The following is a 12,387-nucleotide window of genomic DNA, read 5'->3' as shown; positions in this document are numbered from 1 at the left end:
CCTTGCTGTCAAGGAACTCTTAAGAGTCTTGTTCAGCACCACAATTTGAAAGCATCAGTTCTTTGGTGCTCAGCATTTTTTATGGTCCAACTTTAACATCTGTATGTGACTACTGGAAAAACCAAACCTTTGACTATCTGGCCTTTCTTGGCAAAGTGATGTCTCTGCTTTTCAATATGCTGTCTAGGAGCTGACTGTGGCTGGGATCATGAACTCCTTATTGCCAAATTCAGACTGAAATTGAAGAAAATGGAGAAAGCCACTAGACCATTCAGGTATTACCTAAATCAAATCCCTTATAACTATACAGTGGAAGTGAGAAATAAATTTAAGGGACTAGATCTGATAGACAGAGTACCTGATGAACTATGGATGGAGGTTTGTGACATTGTACAGGAGATAGGAATCAAGACCATCCCCAAGAAAAAGAAATGCAAAAAAGCAAAATGGCTGTCTGAGGGGGCTTTACAAATAGCTGTGAAAGATGGGACAGAAAAAGCAAGGGAGAAAGGGAAAGATATACCCATTTGAATGCAGAGTTCCAAAGACTAGCAAGGAGAGATAAGAAAGCCTTCCCCAGTGATCAATGCAAAGAAACAGAGGAAAACAACAGAATGGGAAAGACTAGAGATCACTTCAAGAAAATTAGAGATACCAAGGGAACATTTCATGCAAATATGGGCTCCATAAAGGACAGAAATGGTAGGGACTTAAGAGAGCAGAAGATATTAAGAAGAAGTGGCAAGAATACACAGAAGAACTGTACAAAAAAAAATCTTCATGACAAAGATAATCACAATGGTAAGATCACTCACCTAGAGCCAGACATCTTGGAATGTGAAGTGAAGTAGGCCTTCGGAAGCATCACTATGAACAAAGCTAGTGGAGGTGATGGAATTCAGGTTGAACTATTTCAAATCCTGAAAGATGATGTTGTGAAAGTGCTGCACTCAATATGCCAGCAAATTTGGAAAACTCAGCAGTGGCCACAGGACTGGAAAAGGTCAGTTTTCATTCTAATCCCAAAGAAAGGCAATGCCAAAGAATGCTGAAACTACCGCACAATTGCACTCATCTCACATGATAGTGAAGTAATGATTAAAATTCTCCAAGCCAGGCTTCAGCAATACATGAACCGTTAACTTTTAGATGTTCAAACTGGTTTTAGAAAAGGCAGAGGAACCAGAGATCAAATTGCCAACATATGTTGGATCATGGAAAAAGCAAGAGAGTTCCAGAAAAACATCTATTTCTGCTTTATTGAATATGCCAAAGCATTTGACTGTGTGGATCACAATAAACTGTGGAAAATTCTGAAAGAGATGGGAATACCAGACCACCTGACCTGCCTCTTGAGAATCTTATATGCAGGTCAGGAAGCAACAGTTAGAACTGGACATGGAACAACAGACTGGTTCCAAATAGGAAAAGGAGTATGTCAAGCCTGTATATTGTCACCCTGCTTATTTAGCTTATATGCAGAGTACATCATGAGAAACGCTGGGCTGGAGGAAGCACAAGCTAGAATCAAGATTGCCGGGAGAAATATCAATAACCTCAGATATGCAGATGACACAAACCTTATGTCAGAAAGTGAAGAACTAAAGAGCCTCTTGATGAAAGTGAAAAAGGAGAGTGAAAATGTTGGCTTAAAGCTCAGCATTCAGAAAACTAAGATCATGGCATCCAGTCCCATCACTTCATGCAGACAGATGGGGAAACATTGGCTGACTTTATTTTTCTGGGCTCCAAAGTCACTGCAGATGGTGATTGCAGCCATGAAATTAAAAGACGCTTACTCCTTGGAAGGAAAGTTATGACCAACCTAGACAGCATATTAAAAATCAGAGACATTACTTTGCCAACAAACATCTGTCTAGTCAAGGCTATGCTTTTTCCAGGGGTCATATATGGATGAGGGGGTTGGACTATAAAGAAAGTGGAGCACAAAAGAATTGATGCTTTTGCACTGTGGTGTTGGAGAAGACTCTTGAGAGTCCCTTGGACTGTAAGGAGATCCAACCAGTCCATCCTAAATGAGATCAGTCCTGGGTGTTCATTGGAAGGACTGATGTTGAAGCTGAAACTCCAGTACTTTGGCCACCTGATGCAAAGAGCTGACTCATTTGAAAAGAGCCTAATGCTGGGAGGGATTGGGGGCAAGAGGAGAAGGGGACGACAGAGGATGATGGCTGGATGGCATCACTGACTGGATGGACGTGGGTTTTGGTGGACTCCGGGAGTTGCTGATGAACAGGGAGGCCCGATATGCTGTGATTCATGGGGTTGCAAAGAGTCGGATGACTGAGCAACTGAACTGAACTGAACTAAAGTACGTTTGTCATAGCTTTTCTTCCAAGGAACAATTGTCATTCAATTTCATGGCTCCAGTCATCATCGACAGTGATTTTGGAGCCCAAGAAAATAAAGTGTCTCATTGTTTCCATTTTTCCCCCTGTCTATTTGCCATAAAGTGATGGGGCTGAATGCCATGATCTTATTTTTTTGAATGTTGTGTTTTAAGCTATTTTTGCACTCTCCTGTTTCATCCTCATCAAGAGGATCTCTAGTTCCTCTTTGCTTTCTGTCATTAGGCTGGTGTCATTTGCTTATCTGAGGTTATTGATATCTTTCCCAGCAATCTGGATTCCAGCCTGTGCTTCATCCAGCTCAGCATTTCTCATGATGTACTCTGCATAGTAATTCAATAAGCAAGGTGAAAGTGTCCAACCTGATGTACATCTTTCCCAATTTGGAACCAGTTCGTTGTTCCATGTCCAGTTCTAACTGTTCCTTCTTGACCTGCATACAAGTTCTCAAGAGGCAGGTGAGGCAATCTGGTATTCCCACCTCTTTTAAGAATTTTCTACAATTTGGTGTTATCCACAAGGTCAAAGACTTTAGCATAGTCAATAAAGCAGAAGTAGATGTTTTTCTGGAGTTCCCTTGCTTTTTCTATTATCCAATAGATGTTGGCAAATTGATCTCTGGTTCCTCTGATGTTTCTAAATCAAGCTTTTACATCTAGAACATCTTGGTTCATGTACTGTTGAAGCCTAGCTTGAAGAATTTTGAGCATTTTCTTGCTATTTGATATTATCTTGTTAACATGTGAAATGAGTGCAATTGTGTGGTAGTTTGAATATTTTGTGGTAGTCTGAACATTTGTATAATCCATATTAATTTCTATATATATGTATCAGTTCAGTTCAGTTCAGTTCCTTGGTCTTGTCTGGCTGTTTGCGACCCCATGAATTTCAGCACACCAGGCCTCCCTGTCCATGACCAACTCCCGGAGTTCTCTCAGACTCACATCCATCGAGTCAGTGATGCCATCCAGCCATCTCATCCTCTGTCGTCCCCTTCTCCTCCTGCCCCCAATCCCTCCCAGCATCAGAGTCTTTTCCAATGAGTCAACTCTTCGCATGAGGTGGCCAAAGTACTGGAGTTTCAGCGTCAGCATCATTCCCTCCAAAGAAATTCCAGGGCTGATCTCCTTCAGAATGGACTGCTTGGATCTCCTTGCAGTCCAAGGGACCCTCAAGAGTCTTCTCCAACACCACAGTTCAAAAGCATCAATTCTTCGGTGCTCAGCTTTCTTCACAGTCCAACTCTCACATCCATACATGACCACAGGAAAAACCATAGCCTTGACTAGACGGTCCTTTGTTGGCAAAGTAATGTCTCTGCGTTTGAATATGCTATCTAGGTTGGTCATAACTTTCCTTCCAAGGAGTAAGCGTCTTTTAATTTCATGGCTGCAGTCACCATCTGCAGTGATTTTGGAGCCCAGAAAAATAAAGTCTGACACTGTTCCCATATCTATATCTCTATTTTTCTGTATGCATATTGCTCTATGTATATACTGAAAGCAGTGAGTTCACACTATCTTCTTACCCAGTATCTCATGGTTTATTCTAGTTTTTCTCTTTCTGTGTGTGTAACTCTTCTGTCAGTGGTAAGCAGGCTCTTACTATACCTCATATGTTTACTTATCTCTTGTGTCATGTCCTGTATATAATTGAGCTCCCATTTCTTTTGATTCACTTTACCTCTATCTCTCCACAGTTCCCACACTTACATCCTTTTCTTCTTATAATATGATAATGATCACAAGTGGAATTTTAATTTTAATACTTGTCCTCACAGCTGATAAATTTTAATATACAGAACTACAAACAAAATGTATGTGGTAAGTTTTCTGAAAATACATTTTTTAAAAAAGATATAGGTTATAAAAAAGAGATTAATGGTAGAAACATTGTCCTTAATTACTCCCACCTTTCAGAATACATGCACCTGAAAATTCTTATGTTACATGGATGAAGGATGCATCCTTATTTCCGTATTTTTAATTTTTACTTCTTTTCTATTGAAATAGAGTTGATTTACAATATTGTATTTGTTTCAGTTATACAGCATGGTGATTTACTACTTTTATGGATTGTACTCCATTTAAGGTATTAATAGACAATAATGGATATATTTCCTCTTCTGGAAAGGAAATCTTGTTGCTTATTTATACATAATAGTTTGTGTCTCTTGATTCCATACCTGGGCTCATCCTCCCCATTTCCCTCTCCTCACTGATGACTACTAGCTTGTTCTCTATATCTGTGACTCTGTTACTGTTTGTTAACATAAATTCACTAGTTCTGTTTTTTAGATTTCATGTAAAAGTAATAACATAGAGTATTTGTCATTCTCTGACTCATTTCACTAAATGTAATATATTCTAGGTATATCTATGTTGCTTTAGGTGGCAGAATTTCATTCTTCCTTTGTGGCTGAGTAATATTCTATTGGGGCTTTTCTGATGGTTCAATGGTAAAGATCCCTCTGCCAATTCAGGACATACAGATTCGATCTCTGGGTCAAGAAGATCCCCAGGAGAAGGAAATGGCAACCCACTCCAGTATTCTTGCCTGAGAAATCTCTTAGACAGATCTTAGAAGACAGCAGGGGACAGTCTATGGGTTCCCAAAAGTTTTGGACATAGCAAGTAAGCAACAACGATATTCACACACATATATATACACACACACACATTATATCTTCTTTATCCATTCATCAGCTGATGGACACTTAGGTTGCTTCCATATCTTGGCAATTGTAAACAGAGCTATCACTGTGGGTAAATTTGAAAGGATTTTTCAGAAGATAAAACATTTGAATTTTCTTTAATTAGATGCCTGAGTTTTCACCATAGGAGAAATATGATAATGGGGATGAAGTGATGTATACTATTGTCCTTAAGTGTGAAAGAACAGGATATATTTGGTTAACTACATAGTGCATGCAGCATAGTGTAGCAGACTGGGTAGAAGAAACACAGCAAGGGAAAGAAGAAGTGTATATATATGTATATATATATACATATACATGTATACATATACATATACATATACATGTATACATATATATATGTATATATATATATATATATATAGTGTATATATATGTATATATATATATATACACTAGAAAAAGGAGGTTGGGGCCGATCAAGTCCCTGAGTAAAGCAATAATGAGTAATAAAGAGAAAAAACATGAACTCAAGTAGTTCTCTCAAAAAGGGGAATGAAAAATACATATTTTTAATTGTGAAAAATTAAACCTGGATATTTCTGGAAAAGTTTAATTTCAATTTTTTTCTTGTTTCTGAAAGTTTGTTCTCACTTCATGGACTACATGTCCCTACATTTTTATGCTATTTTCATAAATAATGGAATTAGATTATTACCCTGAAATTTCTTCCCAACTCTTAAATTCTGTGATTTTACGTATAGCCTTTATTTCCTTTGTTCTGCTTGTACTGAAAACCTTGCATCCAATATATGAGCTTATTTTGTGCATAAATTCAAAGATGCAAATTTCTCATTCTTTCCTCCAGAACCAGTCTAGCTGTCAATTTTCTCATAGCGCCACGCACTTCTGTATTCCTCAGGCTATAGATGATAGGATTGAGCATCGGTGTGACGACTCCATAGAACAGGGCAATCGATTTATCAAAAGTAGCGTCTTTGGACTTTGGCTTCATATACATGAAGAGGATTGTCCCATAAAACACAGTCACCACCATTATGTGGGCTGAACAGGTGGAAAAAGCCTTTTTTCTTCCTTCGGCTGAATTGATTCTTAGTACAGTGGAAAGGATGAAAATGTAGGAGATACAAATCAACAGTAATGGAACAAATAAAAATATTACATTGCCCACCATGATAGTAATCTCACTCAAGGATATATCTGTGCAAGATAGCTTGACAAAAGCCAATATTTCACAAACAAAATGATTGATGAGATTTTTTCCACAGAAGGGCAACTGTACTGCAAGAATTGTTTCTGTCAATGAGTTGAGAAAGCCCAGTCCCCAGGAGACAGCTGCCATCTGAATACAAAGCGCCTTGTTAATGATGATAGGGTATCTCAGAGGGTTGCAGATGGCTATGGAACGGTCATATGCCATCACTGCTAGAAGTACACACTCTGTCGACCCCATAGTGTAAGAGACAGACATCTGAACAACACACCTAGTGAAGGAGATAGTTTTTTTCTCTGATAGAAAGTGTATCAGCATTGAGGGGATAAAGGAGGATGTGTACCAAATATCAAGGAAGGAAAGATGACAGAGGAAGAAGTACATAGGGGTGTGAAGGTGGGAATCCAGGAGAGTGAGGATGATCAGAGTGCTGTTCCCCAGGAGAATCACCAGGTACATCAACAAACACATCGCAAAAAGGAGTTTTTCTGCTCTTGGATGCTCAGAAAGCCCCTGTAGAATGAACTCAATGTCTGTCCAACTGGTCCTTTCCATTTCACATTTTCATACCTGGAGTAATCCAGAAGAGATGCGGGTTTAAGGACTCTATACAGTATTATAATAAGAAGTAAGAGAATATTGGAGGAAGGGCAACAGGTCAGTATTAGCTGGTGGGTTTACAGTTGTGAGTTTAGATTTTCAAATTTTTCTTTTAGCTCATGTGTCAGGGAATAGAAGAAAGACAATAATTATGTTGGTAGTTTAATATTCCATTTCTGATTTATGTGCACAAATTCTGAGTCAGGACAGAACTATTTAATAAATACTTGTTATTCCTGATTCAGACTTACTTTGAATATCATCATTTTGGAAATAACATGCTTAACTTCTTAAAAATATTAATTTATGATTTTATATCATGCCAGTCATTAACAATAACATTGGTTTAGGGTTTTACAATTTATGAAAATTTTCATCATACTTATTTTATCATCACTATAATACTCTGAGGGAGATAAAGTTCATAACGGTAAGAAGTATTTTTAAACACAGTAGGTAAACAAACTACTATTCAGTTCTACATTTTCTGACTTTATATCCCCTTTTTAAATTACTTGGTTATTGCTCTCAAAATTATAGAAGTTGTCTGAGTGGTAGTGTCTAAGGCATCTTTCAGAATAACGCTTTCCAGATGATTCTATTGTGTAGCTGAGGAAGAAAACACCCATCCAGATCTTAGTATACAGATGAATCACATGGGAAATTTTTGTAAAAGACTCTCAATCAGTGGATCTGAAGTGGGTTTTAAGATCTGTATTCATTAACATGCTTTCAGATGTTGTTGATGTTGCCTGTGTATAAGCACATGAGTAGCAAGGCCTTTTAAATCATCTCTCCCTGATATCTTTGGAACTTGCCATTGGGGTTTCAGTTCTATGTAGGATTGAAATTGAACAGCAGACAATACAAAACTAAACATTTTGGTGAGACTTCTGTGTAAGTGTATTGCAATTTGTTTTGGATTCCTTAATTTTTAGAAATACAAACTACAAAATCACACATAGAAGAGTTTGCCCTTTATTTCTGTCCATATGAAAGGCGTTCCTTTTCCATTTTCTGAATTTGCAATTAAGCTCAATATTTTCCAAGAAAGGAAGTTGAGATTCTACCAGACCACCTTACCTGCCTCCTGAGACATCTGTATGCAGGTTAAGATGCAACAATTAGGAGCAGACATGGAACAACAGACTGGTTTCAAATTGGGAAAGGAGTACATCAAGTCTGTATATTGTCACCCTGCTTATTTAACTTATATGCAGAGCACATGATGCAAAATGCCAGACTGAATGAAGCACAAGCTGGAATCAAGATTGCCAGGAGAAATATCAATCGCCTCAGATATGCAGATGACACCACCCTTATGGCAGAAAGCAAAGAAGAACTAAAGAGCCTCTTGATGAAAATGAAAGAGGAGAGTGAAAAAGTTGGCTTAAAGCTCAACATTCAGAAAACTAAGCTCATGGCATCCGAACCCATCACCTCATGGCAAACAATGGAAACAATGGCAACAGTGACAGACTTTATTTTCTTGATCTCTAAAATCACTGCACATGGTGACTGCAGCCATGAAATTAAAAGATGCTTGCTCATTGGAAGAAAAGCTATTACCAACCTAGACAGCATATTAAAGAGCAGAGATAGTACTTTGCCAACAAAGTTCTGTCTAGACAAAGCTATGGTTTTTCCAGAAGTCATGTATGGATATGAGAGTTGGACTATAAAGAAAGCTGAGTGCTGAAGCATTGATGCTTTTGAACTGTGGTGTTGGAAAAGATTCTTGAGAGGTCCTTGGACAGGAAGGAGACCAAACCAGTCCATCCTAAAGGAAATCAGTTCTGAATATTCATTGGAAGGACTGATGCTGAAGCTGAAACTCCAATAGTTTGGCCACCTGATGCAAAGAACTGACTCATTTGAAAAGACCCTGATTCTGGGAAAGATTGAAGGCAGGAGCAAATGGGATGAGATAGTTGGATGGCATCATGAACTCAATAGGCATGAGTTTGAGCAAGCTCTGGGAGATGGTGAAGGACAGGGAAGCCTGGCATGTTACCGTCCGTGGTGCTCCAAAGACTCGGACATGACTGAGAGACTGAACTGAACAGACAAGATCAGAGTTGTGTGCTATAGAATGTAGAGAAAATGACTTTAATTTGAAAAAATCTAAAGAGCAGATATTAGTATATGATATTCTTCCCTATAACAACTAAGTAGAACTGAGTATAATTTTGAAAACACTTCTTCATTCTCAAGATATTCTACCTAAATTAAAAAATATTCCTAGAGAAAAAAAGTTGATCGAATAGATGGGTTTTTACTTAGGGTTTTCAAAAAGTAGTTATGTTTCCAGTATAGGACTAGCTATTTCTGTGCTAGTCATTTGTCAACGAGTTACACTGCTTTCTATAAAAACTCTATTTCACAATGGTGAGACAATTCATTCAAAATAATAGAATATTTATATATCTATTGATTATAGAAAGGAGATTTTTCTTGTTTAGTCTCCAAGTCTTATCTGACTCTTTTGTGGCCTCAAGGACTATGGCCCAGCCTGCTCCTCTGTCCATAGAAAGGAGGACACTCTCTTAATTCAGGCTGCACCCTACTTTGTAGGCATACATTTCAAAAAGGGTAGCAAGTGTTGGGTAGGCCAGGATATACCTTTACTTGGTATTAAGATTGGAGCTTGATTGACTGTAGGTACACATACCCAAAGACTTTGAGAATAAAATTCTGATAGCAGAGCTTCAGTCATCTGAGATCTGAATGTACTGCAGTTTCGGGAGGACAGATGTGAATCAGGTCAAAAACCTCTTTTTAGGAACATCTTATAAACCTGATTCCTATTTGGAAATTACTTATAGTAAATAAATGTAGTGTACATGAGGTATCCTAACAGCCCTTTGATAATTTCTGCAAAAAAAAATTTTACTTACAGATTTTTTAGAGAGAGACCACCAATCTGCTTTAAGGTTTTCAAATGGAGGTGGAGAGGAACGATAACAGATAATATAGAGGAGACGATTTTCTATTCTTGCAATGCTAGAGTACCTTTTAAGAAACAGTTAACAAATACTCTATTGAATTGCATTGTGCCTGAAATGCTTTCCCCATTTAACTTTACTTCTCTAAAATGAATTTATAGAATCTGGGAACAAGGAAATGAAGATTTTAAAAGATTCTTGGTAATTTATAATACAATCACTTTCCATGGTATCTGTATATTGGAAGTGATCTTTTAAAACAGTTTTTCATTCTTGTCTAATGCGAGGAGAATTGTTAAATAATCATAGTACACTTATATTGGGTCATTATTCACCTTTTAATATGACATTTGTGATAAATTTCCACTAACCCCAAAATTACATTTAAAGTATTTTAGAATGACTAAGTGATAACAAAACAATTATAACATTATTTGAAATATCAAAATCTAAACCAAGATAACCTAGACAGAATTGAAAGACTGAAAAGAGATATCAAAACATTAATGGATATCTTAGATACTTTTTTCCTACTTTTCTGAATTACCCAAATTCTAAAATAAATATGCAAAAGGAAAAGTATAATGAAAAAGAGAAAGACACTGAAGTAGGTGTCAAATTATATTAGGAAGATTAACTCAGAGTAAAATATGCTAAAACAATTTAAACATTACAGTGGTTGTCTCATGTGTCTAGATACTAAACATTAAGACTGAGGTGTACTGGTGTATCTTGTCTAGTTATCCATAGGAAGCTACTATTTCTGGTAGGCCTGGAGCATTTATGATCCCTACTCTCTAAATCTTGCAGATTAACAGTCTTAATTATTTTTGGAGTGAACCAAGGTAAAGAATTTGAGTTCTTAGTCATATTAATATAATCTCAAAAGAGATTTCTGATCCATGGTCCCTAGAATAGAATTGTCACTAGACTATGATATTCTAATTTGTTGAGGCTTTGAATTGACCTAAATCCTGGCTGTCCTCTAATCCTTCTCAACCAACTCCTGGTCTTTTAATCACTCTGTGGTTCCATGTTGTGAGGTTTCATTCAGGCACTCTTTCACTGTTGTAGCAGACCTAAAGAAAAGTCTGTGACTTTTTAATTCAAGACAGAAGTTAAGCTCTCTAATTTTCTAGAAAGATCCCTAACTGTCTAGAATTCTTTTTCACTTTTATTGACTTGCTTACTTGAAGATCAAATATTTAAAGTTCTAAGATTTTTCATTGAAAAGCAGATGCCATCTATACTCTAAATTCTCACTAGAGGATATAATTCTGTTATCCTCTCCAGTTCTTCTAAATAGATCAATTAAGACAATTGATATTGTGAAAAAATAAGTAGAGTTATCAGCTTTTATGCTGTAGATTTTATAAACTTATATTTAATTAACATACCACATGGAAAGGTGTATTATTTTAGCTCACAAAGAGAAGACTAATTGACAACATGTGAGGTCCTAGTCTGTATTTGGCACTTCAAATAATTTTTAACATTTATCTTTCAGAATAATTCAAGATTATTATCGATATTTTAACAGTGAAGAAATTAATTTGATATTTCAAAATTCAAGTACAATTTCAATGTCCTATAGTTGGTAAATACCAGAATTATTATTTGAACCCTTATCTTTATTTTTAAATAGGTATTTAATTTACTTTATATGAAAAAAATTTTCAGACTAGTATTTTTGTGCTGTTTTTCAAGGTAGAAAGTGTTCCAGTTATGCAGTTTTTTCCATACAAAATGAACCAGGAACCCCACATCAAAATGCAGTTTTAATTAATTTTAAATCCGTATCTTTATGGTCCCCAAACCCCTATTTTTATTGCTACGTCAAAATGCTTACATAAGTATGAAATTTTAAATAAAAGCACAATTTAAAATGATGCACTGAATATTTTTCAAGGACCCATATGATAAAGATATACATAAAATGTATATTTGCCTCTGAAAACATTGAAGACATTCATCATCTTCCACTTATGAAGACATTATTCTAACAATGAATTCATATGAAAAAATATTGAAAATTTCTCTCAGGTTTAGCATAGAGAATTAGGGTCTCAGTAGTGGAATTTGATTAATTATATAAATGATAACTCAAAAACTTTTAATACTTTTTGTTTTGTTTTGTTTTGCTTTGGCCTTCTGAGGATCAGACTAACCCTCATGATTATTTCTTCCCTTTGTTACTTTTTTTTTTTTTTGGTTTCTAATCCTGTTTTTACTACAAACATCTTTAATTACATGTATCCTCAAGCTCTTATTGAACATAGTTTATGTGTGAATAATATATTAATCATGAAGCGTTCTTTCTCCAGATACTTGTTAATTAAAATTTTAGTGAACTCAATACTTCTCAATACTCAAATGCATAGCCACTGAAAGCAAAAGTGTTAGTTGCTCAGTCCTATCTGACTTTGCAGCCCCATGAACTGTAGCCCACCAAGCTCCTCTGTCCATGGGATTCTCCAAGCAAGAATACTGCAGGGACCATTTCCTTCTCTAAGAGATCTTCCCAACCTAAGGATTGAACCTGGGTCTCCTGCATTGCAGGCAGATTCTTTACCACCTGAGCCA

General features: G+C 36.5%; 1 protein-coding gene across 1 annotated transcript; it reads right to left on the bottom strand.

The window, feature by feature from the left end:
- Positions 1-5,860: 5,860 nt before the first annotated feature.
- Positions 5,861-6,814, bottom strand: LOC113897501 (olfactory receptor 13C7-like). The gene has a single exon (XM_027550235.1). The coding sequence runs from the start codon at positions 6,812-6,814 to the stop codon at positions 5,861-5,863; it is 954 nt and encodes a 317-aa protein (XP_027406036.1).
- Positions 6,815-12,387: the final 5,573 nt, after the last annotated feature.

Source organism: Bos indicus x Bos taurus, chromosome 8 (assembly GCF_003369695.1).
Source record: "Bos indicus x Bos taurus breed Angus x Brahman F1 hybrid chromosome 8, Bos_hybrid_MaternalHap_v2.0, whole genome shotgun sequence".
NCBI classification, from domain to species: Eukaryota; Metazoa; Chordata; class Mammalia; order Artiodactyla; family Bovidae; genus Bos; species Bos indicus x Bos taurus.
The sequence above is the reverse complement of the archived record's forward strand: the minus strand, read 5'-3'. Positions and strand labels throughout refer to the sequence as shown.